At 47.7% G+C, this 21,654-nt stretch overlaps 1 protein-coding gene across 4 annotated transcripts in view; it reads right to left on the bottom strand.

The window, feature by feature from the left end:
- Positions 1-21,654, bottom strand: part of PRIM2 (DNA primase subunit 2) — a 1,274,342-nt gene that overhangs the window by 388,888 nt on the left and 863,800 nt on the right. For all 4 annotated transcript variants that reach the window (XM_078647995.1, XM_078647996.1, XM_078647994.1 and 1 more), the window contains one exon: positions 5,388-5,470. In XM_078647995.1, the coding sequence (XP_078504121.1) occupies positions 5,388-5,470 (83 nt within the window). The remainder of the gene's footprint in view (positions 1-5,387; positions 5,471-21,654) is intronic.

Genomic DNA, 21,654 nt, shown 5'->3' with positions numbered 1-21,654 from the left:
TGGTTAGGTCAGACTTTCCAATGAAGCCATTTAACTTTTAATATATTACATTGTCACCACTCACGAATGTCCACACACAAATCTTTCCAAAGAAATGGTCATCCAATTTAGGTCGGGCATGGCAAGATTCAATCAGATGAACAAGTTAGTTAACTTTTGGAAAAAAATTCTAGTGGATACTGCATCTACCTGCCGATCCCTCACATTTTCAATATCCACCATGCCAGGCTAGATCAAGACAAAATGTAATAGCTCTATTGAGCCAGTAGGTAGCATTCTAATCCATTTCAGCACCTCTAGTTGCAGGTGATTGGCAAGGCGGTGCAGACTCAAACTGTCAACTCGAATACTAAGGAGCTTGCCAGATGGCTGGTAACTAGCCAGATGCCATAGGCCTGAACAGAATTCCACAGCCAGCACAGCAGGTGAGAGTCCACACCACCCTGCTTGTTCACATACTACATAGCGGTCATTCAGACAATAAGAATCTATACAGCTTGACAACAAATTGAGGGAACCAGTCTTCAGCGCCAAGGATATTGACGGCAGTTTGAGCAGGTTGATGTGAAAACCCTGCTCCTCTCAGGAGCGAAATATTTTAATCTACAAATCCTTTTGATGAGCACACCCACAGCTTGTAACTGGCAGAAGGGTGTTCCACAGCTGAGATGCCTCCCCACTGACCACCACTGATGACCAGGTGCTATTTCCAGGTCGATCTTGCTATCTGTCAGGCCAAATGTTGGATCCAGTGCAAGCAAAGGCACCACTGGAGGCCCGCATGTGATTTGCTGCGCTTTACAAATTTTCGATTGATTGATTGATTGATGCGCCTCCATTCATGAGTGACCAGGAGACTACAACAAACTAGTAGAGCTAGTTAAAGGACTGTCAGGGCTAGAATCGGAGATCCTTCTCAAAATGTCAGAGTGACAACCCGAATGTCCAGAAACCAATAAGGAGGAAGGAAGGGTTTTAGAGATGTATCCAGCACTACCTCCATTAACTGAAGGCGATGAGGGCTCTAGGTGCAACCTACATTGGTTGATGTAAAATCCAAAGCTGAACAGCAGGGATGATATAGCATTCAGATGGTTCAACACCAGCTGCAAAACAACAAAATAGTGTCCCCCACGTTGCTCCGATATTATTTTCCAAACTACCCACTTCTTCAAACTACTAATCCACAAACTCCAATTCAGAACTCTTCAACATGTGACCATGTTAGCTGTGTTCATACTCCAAATCCACAGCACTATTCCTAAGTTTCCACAGAAAACTCTTTGCAGGAAACTGACCAGCCACAAGGAGAACCCTCAACAAATCAAACCAAAAGGGACAGTCCTGTGTCATAACTGCAACAATTGCATAACATCATTCAATGTTCCACTATGACACACCCTAGAAAAGGCACCAAGATCAATTTGAAAGTTTCAGCAACTTGCGACACCATGAATGTGGTCTAACTGTTAAAATGCCCAGGTGGCAAAGTAAACGTCGGAAAAACTGAGAGAAAAATTAAAACTTGGATCAACGAACATAAAAGCAATATTAGAACCAAGAATATGAAATCTGTTGTAACCAGCCATTTCCTTGAACAAAACCACAACATCAGCCAATTGAAATTTCTAGTCTTAGAAGTTGTAGCAAAAAGTGAGGGTAGAGACAATAACAACTACCTATTACAAAGAGAGAACTTTTGGATCAGACATCTTGACGCATTGAAACCACATGGAATAAATGACAGGATGGAATTTCAATGTTATTTGTGATATTTTATCTCCGTTGATTGAGTGCTAACTTTTTGTTCCATTTTTCATTTCTGTTCTCATTGTTATTTTCCCATTTCAATGGAACTCGTTTTGCCACTTCAAATCAGATGATCTTGTTTGGATCGCCACCATTTCCAAGTTACTTTTCGTGTACTTTGGGGTTATTCAGGGTGTTTGTATTTGTTTTCCCACAAACTACTGCATGTTTCTCATATCCAGGCTTTAACTGGGTGCTTTCTCTACACTCCAAAATGGCCACCATGAAATTCACAAACCTAGAACCAACACGCGAGTCCTTTTCTTTCCCTTTTGTTCACATTGGTCTTAATAGTCCTCTTTCACTGGTGTTCTTTCTAACGGGCATACAGATCGCGCTCATCCAACTTCTGGTTCATCACTGCATGCAGGAAGACACTACATGCACGCTTTACGAGTGAGTATTAAGCTTGTAAGCCTATTTTAAATTGTGCCTGTTACTTCGCGTTTTAAATTGGTTACTGACCTTGGGGCTTACGGCGCTGCTAATCCACAGTAAGATGAACTCGCATGTGCTATGACTAACATGGGCATTCACTTACGGTCACGTTTAAAAAAAAAAAAAAACACACATCAGACGGGTAACGTTCTGTGTCACAACCGCCGTGTTGTGACCGCCCAGGGAGCTTAATGGTTGTTTTAGCACATTTTCTTTTATTTGCTGCATTTCTTGGAACTGCACACTTGACCTTCTTGTGTTTTAGTTCAACCGCACTTTGAATAGCAGATTATTATACATTTGTGGTTCGCATTAGAGCATGATTGATGGAGTATCACGACAGCTGGTTCTTTTAGCCACGCTACACTGACGCATGTTTCCATTGCACCATAAAGAATCATCAAGTGGTATCTTTACACCAGGGATTGCGAGCAGGACGGTTTACTCATTATGTTATATTCTTTTTGCATCACAGAATTGTCCCCTGACGAAGGGCTGAGTGCCCAAAGTGCATTGGGATGGGCATGAAGTGAGAGGAGGATAATTGAGATGTACAACTGCTTATTTGGATTCATCGCTAACATTTCAATTATAAGGGCATATATAATTTCCTTCATGAATATTGGATAAACCCATTAAATATCCAACTATAAACTGTGGATGATCTTTTTTGTTGAGATACAATGTGTTGAATACCCTTCGCAGGGTTCCCTTTTGTGCCTAGGGGGACTAATCCTAGTCCGGGTGCGATACCTCATGCTTTGAACATTTGACGCTCTAGATCGGAGAGCGAAACCCCAGGAGCACACCGCAAGTAGGAAAACTTGAGTTTTTATTTACCGGATACACAGGTTGTGCGTGTTCATCATAATTATTGTATCATTTTAAGTGCATTTGGCCAGACTGTTCGCACAAATATGAATTGTGCTTAGGCCCCATGCAACACTGACATACCTCATGAGGGTCCAAAATAGACATTTGTCCATGGCAGGAACAACATGTTTTGAAGCCTAATGTTTTCGGTGGAGCCAACCTGCCTAGCACAGTAAAAGCTAACTTTCATAGAAACTGTTCCACAGAGAGCTGCTCTGTATCCATATTGAGAGGCGTAGAAAATAGGGAACTGCTGTGAGAGTGCTGCTATAGCGCTATGGTGATGTAATGTTAATGTTGGTACAAGACAGAGGCAAACACCCGCTACTGGCAGAGAAGAGTTACTGAAATTTTTCTAGACGAGTCAAGCATATGGGAATATCAAAAAGGTTAGGAATCTCCAGGAAGACTTATCCATCCGAATTGGTATATCTAGTGGGGGAAGGGTAGGGAGGGGAGGTGTTTTTAATCCTACAGTAAACCACTGATGCAGCTACAGAAAGACACTGCTGATTGGAATTACACCAAACTTGACTAGAAAGAACTGTATTCAAGAAAATTCCTTTGCCTGGTTTGGTGTAAACTCATTCAGTTGTTTAAGAAATTAGTGTTAGAAAATTGGTGTTTGCAGGACCCTACAACTGAGCCAACCAGTTGGCAAAGACCGAGAAATCTGGACCGTTAATCTGTAGATGGTTCTCAAACACTAATAAATCATATTCAACAAGGTAGATTTTTCTCAAGTCATCCCTTTTGGGTCTGCATTCTCTAAAAGGAGGCCGCAGACCGCAACACTCTTATTGGCTGGCAACAAGAGAACATTTTCTTTTGCTATTGCCACCACAGAACGTGGGGCACGATTCCCACAAACTAAACATTTTTATGAAAGACCACATAAGGGGCACCGTGAGCACACCCTAACTCTTTCTAAGTGAGGGAAGCCCCACATATGCTTTGAAAAACTACATTTCCAAGTCACGAGGTCCATGAAACCCAACAGGCAGGGACCTCCTTAGTCTACAAACTTGTTGCTGAGGCCATGGACAATGGCACCATCTTGGGATCTGAATGTGCAGTCTAGTTGTAGAGGACAATGGGTACCATTTTAAAAGTACACAGTCCGCAGCCTTGATAATTAGGCTGCGGAATATGGGCATTCTCTTATTATGAGAGGCGGCACATTGTCGAGCTTAAGAACTCAGCACATCCAAAATGGTACCGATATCTGGGGCCTCAGCTGCCAGACAACAGAGACCTTTGAGGGCTGTATAAATTTAATAAAACATACAATTTTTCTATATATAAATACCCCCGTAGGTGTACACAGGTATCAGTTAGAATTTCAAAGGATTCTTTCAAACTGAAGGTAAAAAAAATTTTTCAGTACACCGAACCTGCGGCATCTCTCATAACACAGCTGGTTACCCAATATACTGTATATTTGGATGATTGCCACACACTGTTAGTAAATGCCTAACAAGACCTGGTGTCTATTATTTGCTTGGAAGCGGTCCATTGCAACAAAATATGTCAATGCAAACGTTAGTATGAGTAAGAGAATGCTCACCTCTTCAATCGTATTCTGCATTCACTCATGCATTTTCTATCTCGTGGTTATGTAGAGCTGCCCAGTTTAACTTAAAGCTCGTGTTGGAGTCGTAGAACAGGCTCATGAGATACGATCATATTGCGCCTTTACAGCAGTTCTTGAAATGGAAAAATAGAAGTGCCGGTACTCTGTACCAGAGCCTGTACCAGAGTACCTGCTTGTTTCTGAGAAGTGCCGGTACTCTCCCATTAAAAGTATTACATTTCTCTTGAGAAGTACCGGTACTCTCCCTCTCAAAATAAAAGAGTGCCGGTACTCAGTATCGGACCATTTAAAGCACTGCTTTACAGTATAGTAAATTCCCAGGACTCAAAGCATTCACTGCCGCAAGGTCCTTTAATTCTGCCAGGTCCCTTGAACAATAGGCACCACTGTTCGCCGGTGAGTGTTGGGTATAGTTCTTCCACTCAAAGAAATTCACCACAATAATGTAACATTACTGTAAAAGTTTCACAAAGTAGCAAAGACACTTTCTTCTGGAGTGGAAGAATAAAGTGCGGTCACAAGAGAATTAAGAAAAAAGGGTGCTATTTATCCCACATTAAGCAAATTGCTGCAGGGAAACGAACATCTTCAAGACACTGTTTTAGGGAACATGGATGATGTTAAGGACAGGCAGCCTTGATTCAGCACAAATTAAGAAATTGATTCATCTCACCTGAGTTACCCCTGCTGATGGGATCTTGTAGGACTGCAGTTTCTGCTTCAGCAGTTCAGGATCGCTGTGGCGGAACGGGCAGCCTGAAAGTGAAAGGGAAACAGACAAGCAGGGTCATTAGATCACGTGGCCACCTGCTGAAGGGCACCGGTGTCCCACTGGGACTGCGCTGGCCTGAGAGAAGCCACAATGTTATCACTTCTTTCTCAAATGCTCAGCACATCTTCACTCGCAGCACCTCATAATTAGAGACTAGACTACTGTCGCCGAGAGAACACTTCTTACTGTACATACAGCTGAGAAAATATTTATTATTTTCAGTTCAAGCACTAACTGTTTTGCATGTTTGTTAAATGAGCATGCAGTCCCTCTCAATGACTGGTGACATCGCTACCTACCAGATTACCCAAATAATGCCTGGCACACCCAAACAAGATTGGCTTTTTAGATAGCAGCACTTTCCAAGCTGGGATGTTTACATCCTTCCTGTATTTGTTCAAAACAGAGCCATCGGTCCAAATATACAAAACGGAGATGGCTGAAAGTCGATGACTGACTGAAGACATTGCGCACAACAGGGGGCAATGTGCACTAAAATACTATATGAGTTTTCATAAAGTTGGAGATACCAAGCCATTTCTCTCAAAGTGTTAGGATCACCTAACAGAAATGCTGGGTCATTTTAATGTTTCACTGAAATGAACTGCTCTGAATAACAACGAAAAATCTCTGTAGCTAAGATCTGTGCACTCGCAAGGTCACACGTTCCAACAGCAGTAAGAAAGAAGATTGTGTTTGGATGGGTTGAATGTATGTGTTTGAGCCTTGGAATGTCAGTGAAGTGTAATACAGTATGAAAAATTGCAAAGTGCTAGTCTTCACAACTTTACACACCCCAGTGGATCAGATCCGACTGCAAAGATCCCGAAGTAAGATAATTCTTCAATCGTGTAAACAACTAAGAACGGCCAACCACCACACAAGGAATTTACTTATCAATCCCCGCTACCTTACAGAGCCCTGAAGAAAGTAGCCCAAACCAAGTTAGTAACTCATTAATCTAATGGTGGTCCTTATCTCTCCCAAGCACCAATCTGGGCTGGCTACTGAAGACCATGAAAAAATGATTTATCCAGTGGTCCAGACTTGTCAGCAATATGCCAGCAAAGAATGTTTTAAGATGTTACTTAAATAGTTGAAGCAGCAACAAGTCAACAATAAGATGAGTGGATGAAACCCTCAAAGAAAGCTGGAAAAATCTATGGGCACAGAGAACATATTCTAGTTCAAATACCAAAAGTATGTAGATAAAGATAAAATGCCTATCCTACCACATGTATAATTGAGTTAAAAACAAGAAAGGTTTTAAAAATCTACTGCAAACTTACAAAGTTAGTCTCTTAAGAATAGATTTTTTTTTCTTTGTTCCTCATCTCAACCATGGCTGGCCCAATAGTACCGTGGACTAGGAGAAGTGTGATTTTAGAAAAAGACATACTGTCTCAGTGCAAGACTGGTAGGGGTCGATCGTAGTGAGAAAGCACCAGGACCCTACAGCTATGTCAGTTTCACAAAAAATCACAGACCCTTGTGTACTGTTTGGATGGTGATTGCCATTAGCCAGATTCCACCATTGCTGTTACCACAAATTGAGTGATAGAGCGAAAAGAGTGTGTCATGGCTTCATAATCATTGGAACTGGGGGGAAAAAACAAACAAAAAAACAACAACCCAGCTCTAGTTATTGAGACCAATCGAGTTTCAACCAAAAAGCTCTTTTTTCAGGTTTACCAGCCCTGGAAAGATCCAATTTTGATATATGAAGCATGGAAGAACTCCAGTCGTGCAACGTCGGGGGAGAGGCCTCTTTCCAACACCTGCAGATCTCACGTCGGGCCACCAGCATTGAGTAGAACAAGAGGTTGTTATTAGCACTCCGTTTTTTGTCCGTTACTCCAAAAATTACAAGGCAGAGATCTATACTCACAATAGAGCCTATTGAAGAAGTTAATTTATTGTCTATTGATTGCCAGAAAGATGTTAAATATGGGCATTCATAAAACATGTGAGCATCTGAGGCTGCCACTTGACCACAACGGGGACAAGCCACTGGTGTACCTGTTGAGAATTTAGACAACCTCTGGGGAGAATAATAGGCCCTATGAAGGGTAAAGAAGAGGTTTCTGCGAAGCCAGGCAGGTTTAACAATGTCCCAGAGAACGTGGCAGGATGTTAACCAAAGTTCATTCATATTTAATGCAGGAAATAAGGAACCCCACAGCTGGTCCGGAAGTTGGAATACTCCATCTATCTCCTCTAAGATTAAATTGTAAAAGTGGGAAACCTCTTCAGACTTTGGTGCGATGTCAAGTAAGCAGGATTCTAGTTGACTACTTCCTTCTAAAGGTCGTTGTTGACGACGTGTGGGACCATATTTTTGTGCTTGTGCCCAACTTGAGATTTGCAGGAATTTAAGTCTAGAGAGATTGGGGCCTACCTTACTCACTAGATGTTCCCAGGAAAGCATTTCCCCTTCGAAGAACAGATCTCCCCATGTTAAAATTCCAGCATCTTTTAGTGGACTTATCAATGCATCTTTAGTCCAGCCCGGAGGTACAGGAAGATCCTATATAGGAGAACTGTTAGAGTGGTAGCCTATTTTGGTAGTGGTTCTAAGGTTATACCAGGTTCTTGCTAGGCCCTGCAATACCTTCAGCTTGATTTTCTTAAAAAATTTGGGGTCTCCGAACTTAAATAAAAAACCCATCTGACCTAGACCTTCACATTGTAATAGTGTTGAAAACATTAAACCAATGCCCTGATCTGATGGAGTTTTAAGTAGCATTCGGGCGTGTGTCAACTGAAAGGCCCAAGCATAAATCTGGATGTCAGGACCGGCCAAACCACCCTTCTCCCTACGACGCCTTAATTTGCTCCGAGAAATTCTTGCAGTCTTGTTCCTCCATACAAATGAGGTGATGTCACTCTGCATCTTTGCTATCAATGTTTTATCAAAGTAGAGCGGTAAGCTATTAACCCCTTCGATGCTCATGACGGAACGGTTCCGTCATGAGCTACGGTTGAGCTGTGCTCATGACGGAACCGTTCCGTCATGACCACGCCCGTTTTTATTAGGGCCCAGCACCGGAGGGGGAATCGCGGTCGCGCTGAAGAGGTTAAAAATAAAGGTCAGCCTAGGTAAGATAGACATCTTAACTAAGTTTGATCGACCTAGGAGCTGTCTCCAAGAACTCATTAGTTTCCTACATTCTTTAGCCACCAGATTGAGATTTGTATGGGCGATCAGATTAATATCCTTTACAATTTTTATGCCTAGATATCTCATGTTGTCACAGGGTTGCACAGGGAGTCGCGCTGTTATGCTGTTCCATGCCATAACCTCGGTCTTTGTGGCGTTGACTTCATAGCCAGAGATGTTGCCAAATTGTTGTGCTAGATTTAGGACTGTCGGAAACGCTGTGCTGATATCTGAGGTTATGATCATAAGATCGTCAGCATACAAAGATACTTTTTTTCCCCATTCTCTATATCTAAATGGAACAATGTTAATATGTTCGCGAATTATTTGGGCAAATGGCTATATATAGAGATCAAAGAGTAGGGGCGAAAGCGGGCAACCCTGCCGGGTGCCCCTTGTGATGGTAAATGGTTCCGACAGGCCGCCAGTAACTAAGACCGAGGCCGAGGGGTTATGATACAGTAACTCCACCGCTCTGCGAAAGGCCCGATCCACGCAGAATTTTTCCAAGGCCCCCGACAAGTATACCCAATTGACCCTGTCGAAGGCCTTGGCTTCGTCCAGGGTGAGAATAGCCAAGGGTAGCGATGAACTAGTTGCCATGTCAATCGCTCCTATTAGGTCGTATATCAGCTCATAAAGTTGGCGACCTTTAACAAAGCCCTTTTGGTTAGAATGTAGGACTGAGGAGGCAACCTGCCCCAGTCTCTTGGCTAGTAGTGACGCGAAGATCTTATAGTCAGCGTTAAGAACTGAAATTGGGCGATACGATCCGCAGGCGGTGGATGGCTTCCCTGGTTTCAGAATAAGCGTGATGGAAGCTTTATTCCAAGATGTGGGCGGTAGATCGCCATCTATCAGAACCAGATTGAATAACTTGGTTAGAAAGGGAGCGATATCAGCTGCAATGTGTTTGTATATCTCTGCTGGTAGGCCATCCGGGCCCGCCGCCTTTCCAGATTTACTATTTAGTATGGCAGCCGATACCTCTTCTACCATTATAGATGATCTAAAAAAAGCCACTTGTTCTGTAGAAAGTTCTGGTAGTGAAATTTTATTAAGCCAGTTTCCTACATTAATGGAGGTGATGTTATTGTCCTCTCGATATATAGCCTGGAAAAAATCTTTGAAGGCTGACCTTATTTCTGGGTCCGAAGATACTGTACCGGAGCCAGTGATTATGGAGTCAATATTATTTCGTGTCTGATCTGTTCTAGGCTTCCAGGCTAGTAATTTGCCCGCCCCTTCACCAAATTCAAAATTGGCTAATTTACTGGCTTCCCACCTTTGCAAAATACGTTGGTTTAATATAGAAGCCAGCTGCCCTTTAAGCTTCATCAGCTCCTCATGTTTAGCCTGTGCGACATGTTCGGCGGGATTGCTAAGATTATCTAATTCTGATTGGGCTGTTGATATATTAGCCTCTATCAGTGTAACCGCTTGGGTATACTGTTTCTTACGAAACAAAGTTTTATTCTTAATAACCCCTCTCAAAGAGCATTTGAAAGCGTCCCATACTGTACTAGAGCACGCCGAACCAATGTTAATTTTAAAAATTCTTTCGTCTCCACTTTAACATACTCCAAATCTTCGGGGGATGTGAGAAAAGATCTGTTGATTGACCAAGACCTAGTCGGGGGTTGAGACTGCAGTTCGAAGTCTAAGAGTATCGCCGAAATATCGGACAGGTGAGATGGTAGATACGTTACACTCCTAACCGATTTATCCCAAACCTTGTTTATCAAAATAAAATCGATCCTAGATCTATGACGGTACTTGTAATTTCTGAAGGAAAAGCCGGTTTTCTGACCCGACCTAGACCTCCAAATATCAATAAATCCATATTGATACATATATTTAATTAGGAGATCTCTAGATTTAGAGTGAGCAAGTTGTCGGCCAGAAGAAGACTTATCCAGGAGCGGATCGAGCACGATGTTAAAATCTCCCGCTATTATCATAGGTTCTGGAAAATGTAAAAGCTCAGAGAACAGCGTGGCCAGGGCAGATGGGTCGCCACGGTTAGGCCCATAATAACCAACCAGCGTAACGCATGATCCCCCTATCATGACAGCCGCTATTGCCCACCTACCAAAAGGGTCAACCTTCTGCTTCAAAAGCCTTGTTGCGATAGTTTTCTTAAAGAGTATAACAACCCCTCTAGTGTTAACTGTTTGAGATGTAGTGACTGATAAATCTATCCATCTGTTCTTTTTTTACCAGGTCCAATACTTCAGCTTCAACCAAGTGTGTCTCCTGGAGAATAATGACCTGCGCATCAAAGTCACGGATGTATTGTAAGATTGTGTTAGATCTAGGTTTGGTGCGCAGGCCATTAACATTCCAGGAGAGAATCTTAATGGTAATCATAATAGACATATCTAATGATAAAGAGTCCAGCTAACTCACACCACTTAGTATTACTAACAAGAGCAAAATTCGTCCATTGTTCATTTATAAAATTATCGACCGCCATTTTAGAGATGAGAAGCATTTTATTTTTTATTTCCCTAACCCTTACCCACGTGAAAACCACCACCCCTCCCCTGAGGAACCCCTGGTTAACCAACCGGAACAGGTCCGCTTTGTGATACCCCCGATACTCTGTCCAGGCTCAGCGTTAATGATTAAAGTATTGGAGGACTAAATATGTCTAATTTCGGTCGAACCCTTTATGGTCAAACTCCAATTTATTTAAGTAGCATTAACTGATATCTCTGTAAAGGTTTGTAGAGGTAGTATGCATATATTCGTGCTCTTGTGATTTGCTATTGCTTTTTAAAATTTTTATTAATTACTTTTTTTTTTTTTTAACAGAATTGTATGTGTTTTCTTGTTATTTATACTTCCATTTGCCGCGATACCCCGCTCTGGGCTCTCGCGGAGCGTTCGGCTTTTCTTTTTCTGATGAGGGCTACATTCATGCGCCAGCTCGATTAGCTTAATCTGCATGTGCTGTCATCGTCTATAGCCTCCTTTTTGTGTGTAATATACCTACTTTCTGTTGAGCCGAGGTTATTATCCAGACTTTGGGGCCATCAGGCTCGGTCTCCTCTCGCCTTCCATGCTCGTGCTCGCTGGGGGCGTGTTTGGTTCTGACTCAGCGTCCGCTCTCCTGGGCGCTACTCTCCCGCTGCCGGCTCGGTCTATACTGCAGGCACGGATCCTCTCGTCGTCGGCGCCTTAGAAGTGGCACCGGGCCGCCCTGGAGCACCGTCGCGGGAGGCAAGCTCGCTCCCTTTGCAGAGACACTCTTCCTGTGGTTGCTGGCGGAGAAGGACGGGTGACGGTGGCGGCAGAAAGCGGGACCACGGCCGGGAGCGCGTTGGCTCCCGCTCTATTGGAGGTAGCAGGAGATTCCGTGACACCATATCTGACGACAAACGAGGTGAAGGGGGGGTCAGGGGGCGAAGGAGGCAGTGGCTGTTCAACTTTTGGTGGAGCCGCAAGAGAAACAGTTTGTGGGTTTCGCTGGACTTAAGGAAGATTTAGACCCTGGGGTAGGGACCTTAAAACAGAGTGTTAGCTGTGCTAAAAACCCATATTCCCTTAGAAGTCGAAACTCAACTCAACCTGAGTTTACTGCAAAATTGACCCCAGTAATATCTAGGAAGGGTCGTAGAGGAAGGAAAACAGCTAAAACAGGGAGTTTCCATCAAAACCGAGGAGGGAAGGCAAATTCAGATAAATCTAACCTGTTTTCCGCCTCAGCTCTGGAATCCACGCAGGTCACTGGGCAGGAGGACTGTGATAATACTGTTGTAGGTCTCAAATTAGTTAATCCTACTTGTGCAGTATCCACTAAGTCCAGTGGTGTTATTTGTGGTACCAATAATACGCCCACTAAGTCCTCCTCTTACCTCTCTGCAGAGGCTAAGCCTAAACGCTCCAAGAAATCCAAGGCAGTAAAATCAGTCTTGGATTCGGGCTCCAAGATAACACCCTCTTTGCGGTCTTATTTTAAGGCCATACCTCAGGTTCTAAGCCTCTCACAGAGTAACCACTACCCTACCAGAGCATCCTCAGATACAATCTCTAGCCCAATAATAACTGGTGAGATGGCCTCTGTCTCTCTAAACATGGATGGGGGGTCTTGTAATGTAAATCAAACCGATGAGAAGGGAAGGGGTCTACCCATGGAAAACACACGGCCAGGCACTATGCCAGAGAATGCAGATATAAACGCAGTCTTAACACCAGAATTACTAACGCAACAGAATATTAATGGAGGTGATAGTGTGATCACCTCTTTAAATCTCGACAAGATTCCTGCCTTTCCTTCCAACATTACAGGATCGGAAGACTCTAGTCTCTCTGGTAGATGTATCAATCTTGAAGCAAACGCAAGTCTGGCATTGGTAGATTTAGAGTCGCATAATCAACTTCAACTACAGGAGGTTCCTTCAATTCCTTTAATTCCAGACCAGAATACTCAGAGTACTATATTGCAATTAGCTCAGAGCCCTCTTCTTCTTAGTTCTGCAACACAACTACCACCAGACACCACTGTCTCTACCGCACCTTTAGATCTTTCTTCAGTTCTAACTATGTTTTCCAATTTGACAGCTGACAATAAACGAGGCTTTGAGGAGTCATCTAAAATCCAGAGAGAGATTAGGTCATACTGTGAATCACTAGATAGCAAAATTAATGGGCTTTTTTCAAGAACGGGGGCTTTGGAAGAAACGACAGCAGTAATGTGCATAGAGCTAGACAATGCTAAGGAGGAAATAGTAAAACTTAAAAGAGAGGATACTCTACTGGCTGAAAGAATGGAGGTCCTAGAAAATAATGCGAGGCGCTGTAACATTCGCATCCTGAATGTACCGGAAGCAAATGAAGGTTCCAACATTAAGGCATATATTATCCAACTCCTAATAACATCTTTAAATTTAAAACATACAGAGGAGGAGCTCAATCTAGACATTCAACGGATTAATAGGGACCCCTTCAGGCGTAATCAGCAGCGGGCAAAGCCCCGCAAGATTCTAGTGAACTTCCATACGTTTCACCTGAAGGATCACATTTTAAATCTGGCCCTTAAACAAAAATCTTTAACTGGTGAAGGCTTTTTTTTTTTTCAAGTGCGATCTGACTTGTCAAGGGCGACCCTTGATAGACAGTGGGAACTGGGTCGGAGAATGGAGGCATTCAGAAACTTGGGAGCATCAGTCCAGCTCACTTTTCCTGCAGCACTGAAGATCATGCTTAATAACAAAATGTTTAATGTCCGCACAGTCCAAGCTGCAGAGGAACTATTGTTAAGCATTGGCACCTCTAAAAATTGACGGTAGCTTAGTTTCAGACCGTGAAGTTTGTGTGCTTTCCTCATATGGTTGCCTATAGAGTTTATCCATGAATGAATATATAACATTCTTGGCTCGGCATGATCTTTCCTAATAGAAGACAAATAAAATAGAAAGTAAGTTAATTCAGAGAAGAAGAGAGTGAAAAAAAAAAAAAAAATGAATAGATCTTGAACAAAAGTAAAATATTGGAAAGACCTGCCCAGCTTCTTCAAATTAAAGCTAAACTAGCCTCACTCAATTATTTAGCATTGCATTATCAGACTGATACCCACTTAACCCAATCTGCTAGTTAAAATCCAGGTAGCAGCAGTTTCATTCCCTCCTAGGAGAACCTGTCAATGCTGTATAGGGTAAAACCTTAACATCTCATAAGAGGAGGAAAATGTCCAGGCCATATTGCATCTGGGGTCTCAATCCCCTCCTCCCTCCCAATCCAACACCCTACCCTGCTGGTGACCGGTGGAGTGGGACAGGGCTTTCCAGCCTGGAGAAGCACTGCCTTGGCCTGTTGCTACTGCAAGGATAGGACAGCTTACTTGAATGCACTTGGTTGCCCCCCCAGAAAACTGCCTGAGGACAAGTGAGCCAGAGGAGGAGTGAGTAGCTCATCCACCTTCCAGATTCGGAGGCCCTACTGTTGGAGGGCCCAAAATCCCGACATGGGGCGACCACCAGCACTGCAGACATCAGGTGGGCCCTTGGTTGGTGTGGAGGGGAGGGCTCCCCCTTAATGCCCTGCCTTGGAGGTGCTTTTGAAAATCCCCAGGTGAGGGGGCTCTTGGCGGCAGTCCGGATGGTATTGTTTGCGACAAACCCCCTGGGGCTTCACACAACCCTTACCCCCTGCACTATTAACAGTTCATTGTCCAAAGAGAGTTTGGACTGATCAATGCTGCTTGTGCTGCCCCCCCCCCCTGCAGTCTGCAAAGGGGTGGGGTGCTATGTGGGGTGTGCTTGAGAAAGTCTGTTGTGAGGCTTTCTCCTCAACCCTGCCTTGGAGCTAGAGAATGTACTCCACTGCACCACTCTCCCCTGGAGAGAACATTCACACCGGGGGACCCCTGACAGCTGTGGAATTCCAATACCAAGAACTAATGCCCTTGGAAGCCACGGGGATGGACAAGTGTCCTAGGGCACAAACCAAGATGAACAAATACACAGGCCCATCCTCTGGAATGATGGGGACCCTGCCACTAGTACAGCGCTCCACAGATTCTCCTATAGGCCATCCCGATCTCACGAGAAGTGGTAGAGACCAAATCCGGGACGTAAGAGTTGCTGCCTCTCTCCTACATCAAGATCTCTGCAGCATTGCAGCCAGAGTGTCCGAGGAGGAGGCCCAATTTTAGACTTTGGAAGATGAGGTCGCGGTCCTGAAAAATACGGAGTCCAAACTACCCTCTTCATCCACTACTACCCTTGGTGCCCGAGAATAAGATGTGGAGAACAGATCTCGGCGCAACAAACTTCTCTTCATTGGATTCAAGGAATCTTTTGAGGAAATTAAACAAAAGCAGTGTGCTTTCTGGAAATGGTCCTTGAATGCATGGGGTTTGGCTTGTAATTATGTAGGGCTCCTTTACACCCGACAGTCGGCAGCGTCCAGGTGATTGGCGTCCTCTCAGAACCCTTCCCCATTCAGAGAGGGACCCCACCAGCGCTGCCAGCTGTCTCTGCTCCATTTTGTGCTGGCTCTCAAACCCCTTGCTAGACCAGCGAGCTGTGACACGCATGTCTCTGGCTGGAGCTGGGATGGTGGAGTTGAAGACAAAATTGCACTCTACACAGGTGATTTCCCCCTGTTTTTAACTAACCCGCAACTCTCTGGGCCATGAGTCCTCCGTCATCTAAACATATATGAAGGGGCCTCAGGGTGAACATATGCAAGGCCCTGCTGGTCCATATACGAGGTGACTCCAAAACAACATCATGCCAGGGCACCATCCCCATTAGATGCCTCAGCTTCCAGTATATGGGCAATAATAAAGCCCTTGAGCCAGACCTCACACAGAACCTTAATCTCAACCCACTCCTTACTAAGACGAAAGGAACTCCTACAATGGACGCCTCTGTTGCTTAATGTACTCAGCAGGATCGCCCTTTTCAAAATGGCGATGCTTTCTCGAACACTTGCTTTACCAAACTTGCATCCATCATCCATCCCTTCCTTTGGCCTATCAGAATTCGCCATACCCCCACTCCGTACTACTATGGCTAAATGCCGACTTCTGGTATAGAATGGAAGAATGGAAATGGCCGAAGTACAACTATGCTTTTGAGCCGCACATGTACTGGTCGTTATTGACTATCAGTGTGGAGACTGGAACGACCCGGCATTCCGAGCCAAACTAGTTCTACTTGATAACAACAATTTGATGGAACTGCTCCATGCAGACCCTATCCCTTAGACCTGAACTGGTGGGTGGCATTGTGCTCCAAAAAGTGGGATGGTAAGTTGACCCAGCTGATGTCACTCTGGCATTACCAATATCTCCGTCACACAGCAAGACTGGAATGTTGGGCCAAGTAGGCTAACTTTGGGATCACAACCTTGGGAGAGGTCTGGTTGGGTAGTTATGTATGCTCCTTTCAAGACCTGCAGTCGTACTTCCAGCTCCTCTGCACCAAACGAACAAGTTACTTACCTTCGGTAACGATATATCTGTAAGAAACAGTAGTTAGTATTAGATTCCTTACCTTAGAATATCCCCAGGCGTCAGTCTGGATCCGGAAACTTTTGCGTAGCAGTACCCCTGCGCGTCGGTAGGCGTCGTCTGCAGGCGTCCCCTGCGGCTCCGCGTCGTCGGCGTCGTGCGCCGTGATGACGTCGCTGGAGTATATAGACGCCGCCTCCGCGCGCTGACGTCAGTTCTTTGCACACAGCTTTTCCGCGCCAGAACACGCAGAGCCATGTGAGAACTAACACTGGTGCCATTTGAAACTAGGGCCCTGAAAGGGATGTCCTTAACCCTAGGTATCAGTTCGCAGAACGGGGAGGATGGGTGGGGCGGTAAGGAATCTAATACTAACTACTGTTTCTTACAGATATATCGTTACCGAAGGTAAGTAACTTGTTCATCTGAAAGAAACAGGTTAGTATTAGATTCCTTACCTTAGAATAGATACCCCAGCAATACCAACCCCGGTGGTGGGTCTGCGAACCAATACAAACCTACACCAGAAAGTCCTGGAGGACCGAACGGCCAAAGAAGCCATCCCTCCGGACTTGACTGTCCAGGCAGTAGTGCCTCGCAAAGGTGTGCAGCGAGGCCCACGTGGCCGCCTGGCAAATGTCCTGCAAAGGGACTCCCGGCCCAGGGCAGTAGTAGCCGCCGTGGCCCGAGTGGAATGGGCCCTCAGCCCAACAGGAGGCTCCTTCCGAGCCAAAGAGTAGCATGCTTTGATGCACAGAACGACCCACCGAGAGATGGTCCGCTTCTGTACCGCCCTTCCCTTCTTCTCACCCACGTAGCCAACAAACAGTTGGTCATCCACCCGGAACTGGCGTGTGCGATCCATATAAAATGAAAGCGCACGTTTTGGGTCCAGACGATGGAGCCGCTCTTCATCCTTCGAAGGATGCGGAGGCGGGAAGAAGGAGGGCAAGGTGATGGACTGCCCAATGTGAAAAGCAGAGACTACCTTGGGCAGGAAAGAAGGTCTAGTCCGAAGAACCACCTTATCAGGATGAACAGACAAGAAAGGAGGTTTAACAGAAAGAGCCTGGAGCTCACTCACTCTCCTGGCAGAGGTGATAGCCACCAGGAAGGCCGTCTTTAAAGTGAGAAGACGGAGAGGACAGGAATGAAGAGGCTCAAAGGGAGCGCACATCAGGAAAGTCAGAACCAGGTTCAAGTCCCACTGAGGCATCACGAACGGAGTTGGGGGATACATGTGCGTGATGCCCTTCAAGAATCGTAACACAATAGGGGACTTGAATAAAGATGGCTGATCAGGCAGCCTCAAGAAGGCGGAAAGGGCAGAAAGATAGCCCTTGATAGTGCCCAGAGCAGAGCCCTGCTGGGCAAGGGAAAGGAGGAAGAGGAGAACCTCAGACAGAGGGGCAGAAAGGGGATCCACAGCCTTTGCTGTGCACCATGCCACAAATCTGTTCCACCGGCAGGCGTATACCGACTTTGTGGAGGGACGCCTGGCTGCCAGAATTACATCACAGACTTCAGGAGGCAAGTCAAATGGCCTCAACTGCCGCCGCTCAATCTCCAAGCATGGAGGTGGAGACTGGACAGGTTCGGGTGGAGGACCGTCCCCTGCTGCTGCGACAGAAGGTCCTCCTGAAGGGGCAGGCGGATCGAGGGACCGACTGTCATGCTGAGTAGCTCGGGATACCAGTATCTTCGAGCCCAGTCCGGAGCCACAAGGATAACTTGGGCCCGGTCGCGCCTGATCTTCTTCAGCACTCTGGGCAGAAGTGGTATAGGCGGAAAGGCGTACAACAGACCGCAACTCCACTCGCGCCGAAAGGCGTCGCCGAGCGAGTGCCGTCTTGGAAACTCCAACGCGCAGAACTGATGACATTGCGCGTTCTCTTCTGTGGCGAATAGATCTAACCAAGGCTCTCCCCATTGCTGAAAGAGGCCGCTCGCCACGTCCGAGTTCAGACGCCATTCGTGATCCACCGAGCACCGACGGCTGAGTTCGTCCGCCCTGGCGTTCAGAGAACCTGCCAGGTGTTGAACCGTCAGAGTCACGCCCTGACGTTCCAGCCATTGCCAGAGACGCAGAGCCTCCTGGCAAAGGGTCCACGACCCCACACCGCCCTGTTTGTTGCAGTACCACATGGCGGTGGTGTTGTCCGTGAACACCTGCACTACACTCCCGTTGACAAAGGGGAGGAATGCCTTCAGTGCTAGGCGAATCGCCCGCAGCTCCAACATGTTGATATGGAGCCGGGACTCCGCCGGAGACCAGATGCCTCTGATCTCCGCCTCTCCCAAGTGGCCACCCCAGCCCTGGAGGGACGCGTCCGTCACAACCACGTGCTCCGGTTGGGGAAGGGAGAGGGATCTGCCTCTGACCCAATCGCGGTCCGTAAGCCACCACTGCAACTGTCTCGCAGTGCCCTCCGAGATCAGGACATGGTCGGATAGGTTGCCCTGATGCTGGGCCCACTGAAACTTCAGGTCCCACTGCAGAGCCCGCATCCGCCACCTGGCGTGATGCACCAGTAGGATGCAGGAGGCCATCAGCCCCAGAAGCCGCAGCGTCAACCTGACCGAAACCCGGGATAACGGCTGAAAGATGGGAATCAGAGCCTGAATATCCCGGACCCGCCGTTCCGGGGGATAAACCCGAAACTGCGCCGAGTCGAGAACCGCTCCGATGAAAAGGAGCTTTTGAGAGGGACACAGGTGTGATTTCGGCACATTGATGGAAAACCCCAGCTCGTGCAGGAGGTCTGCCGTCATCTGAAGGTGGTGGACGACTGTCTGGGGCGAGCCCGCCTTCAACAACCAGTCGTCGAGGTAGGGGAAGACTGAAACCCCTAACCGGCGCAGATGAGCTGCGACCACCGCCATCACTTTCGTGAACACCCGTGGGGCGCTGGTAAGGCCGAATGGGAGCACGATAAACTGAAAGTGCTCGTGGCCTACCGTGAACCGCAGGTAACGCCGGTGGGCCGGCAGGACGGGGATGTGAAAATACGCATCCTGCAAGTCCAACGCTACCATCCAGTCTTGTGGGTCTAGAGCAGCCAAGACCTGAGCCAAAGTCAACATCTTGAACTTCTCCTTCCGGAGGAAGCCGTTGACGTTCCGTAGGTCCAAGATAGGACGCAGGCCTCCTTTGTCCTTCTTGGGCACCAGAAAGTAGTGGGAGTAGCAACCACACCCTACTTCTGGCCCAGGAACGCGCTCGATGGCCCCCTTGGCCAAGAGGGCCGTAACTTCCTCCTGCAGAAGTGTCAAGTGGTCCCCCGACACACGGTGGTTCTGCGGTGGCATGGCTGGAGGAGTGGACTCGAAGGGGAGGGCGTAGCCCCTTCGAACGAGCTGCAGCACCCACCTGTCCGATGTTATCGCGCGCCAGCGGGAGTGGTGATGGCGAACCCTGCCACCCACTGGCGTCACGTGAGCCCGAAAGCTCGGACTAGGAAGGCTTGGATGCAGCAGCGGGGGGAGGCGTGGACTGACCTAGCCGCTGGCCTCTACCGCCACCACGGCGGAAACCACGGCCGCCACCGCGCTGGGGAGCGTTCTGCGGCGCGTGGCTGGCAGCACGTGTGGGACCGCCCCTCCCTTGGCCACGAAAGGGGCGAAACGAACCCGTCTGCTGGCGCTGGGTCGAAAGACCCAAGGACTTGGCCGTGACCCTGGAGTCCTTGAAGCGCTCCAGCGCGTGGTCCGCTTTGTCACCAAACAGGCGACTGCCATCAAATGGCATGTCCATGAGTGTATTTTGGACGTCTGGCGAGAAGTTGGCAGATCTCAGCCAAGCATGGCGACGAATCGCCACCGTCGTGGACATAGCCCGTCCCAGCGAGTCGGTCGTGTCCAGACCACAACGGATCGAGTACCGCGCCGCATCCCGGCCTTCAACCAAGGCCCGGGTGAGCTTGTCCCGCACTTCCTGGGGGCATTGCGGCAAACACTCCTCGACCGTATCCCACAGGGAGTGGGTGTAGCGGCCCAAGAGGCACGCGGTATTACAAGACCGCAGTCCAGCGCTCAAAGAGGAAAAGACCTTTTTACCAAATTGGTCATACCGCTTTGATTCCCGATCGGGCGGAGCCGACGGGAACGCGGACTGTGAAGTGGAGGCCTGGATCACCAGACTCTCCGGGGAGGGATGGGTGGATAGGAAGGCAGGGTCGTCCGAGCACGGACGGTGACGCCTGGCAACGTTCCGGTCAACCGGTGCACCGGAAGCGGGCCTGGACCAGGTGCCCAAAAGGACATCCGTCAGGGCCTCATTAAACGGCAGAAGAGGCTCCTGGGGGCATGACTGCGGTTTAAACACTTCGGTCAGAATGTTCGGCTTGACCTTCGCGACGGGGAGCTCAAGGCTCAAGGCCTTGGCAGCCCTCATCAGGACCACCGAATAGGCAGCACCTGCCTCAGACGCCACAGGGGTCGGGGAGACAAACCCAGGGTTGGGCGACTCGTCCAGACCACTGGCATCACCCAGATCACCTACCCAGTCCACATCATACTGGCAGGCACGGGATAAAGGGTCCTCAGACCCCTCCCAACCCTCTCCATACTCGTCCTCATCGCCGTATTCTGGATCGACGATATAGACCTCGGGGTCAATGGGCCCCATCGGCGCCGGATCCGGCGTCGGACGACGCCGGTCCGACTCCGCGTCAGGAGTCAGAGGGGGAATGGGGGTGGCACCGCGTGGCGTCGGCGCCGGGGACCCGACGCCGGCCGGAACCGACGGCGGAGTCGCTGCACCGCGCGGAGGCGGTACCACGGGTTGGCCCAAAGGAACCGACGCCGGAGAGGCCGGTAGACCAGCCGGCGACGAACCTGAGGGGCCCAGCGGCGCCGAGGCCGGAGCCACCGGCGGCGTCGAGGCAGGAGCACCCGAACCGCTCGGGCCCCCAGACGGGACCGACGGCCCCGCAGGCGCCGTAGGCCCCGCCGGAGGAGACCTCGCCCTCATAGCGATGAGGAAGGCCTCGATCTCCTCACGCGACGCGCCTTCCCCAGGGACCGACGGGTATGGGGCAGACGGC

Source organism: Lissotriton helveticus, chromosome 6 (assembly GCF_964261635.1).
Source record: "Lissotriton helveticus chromosome 6, aLisHel1.1, whole genome shotgun sequence".
NCBI classification, from domain to species: Eukaryota; Metazoa; Chordata; class Amphibia; order Caudata; family Salamandridae; genus Lissotriton; species Lissotriton helveticus.
Note: the sequence above shows the minus strand (reverse complement) of the source record. Positions and strands in the feature narration are given on the sequence as shown.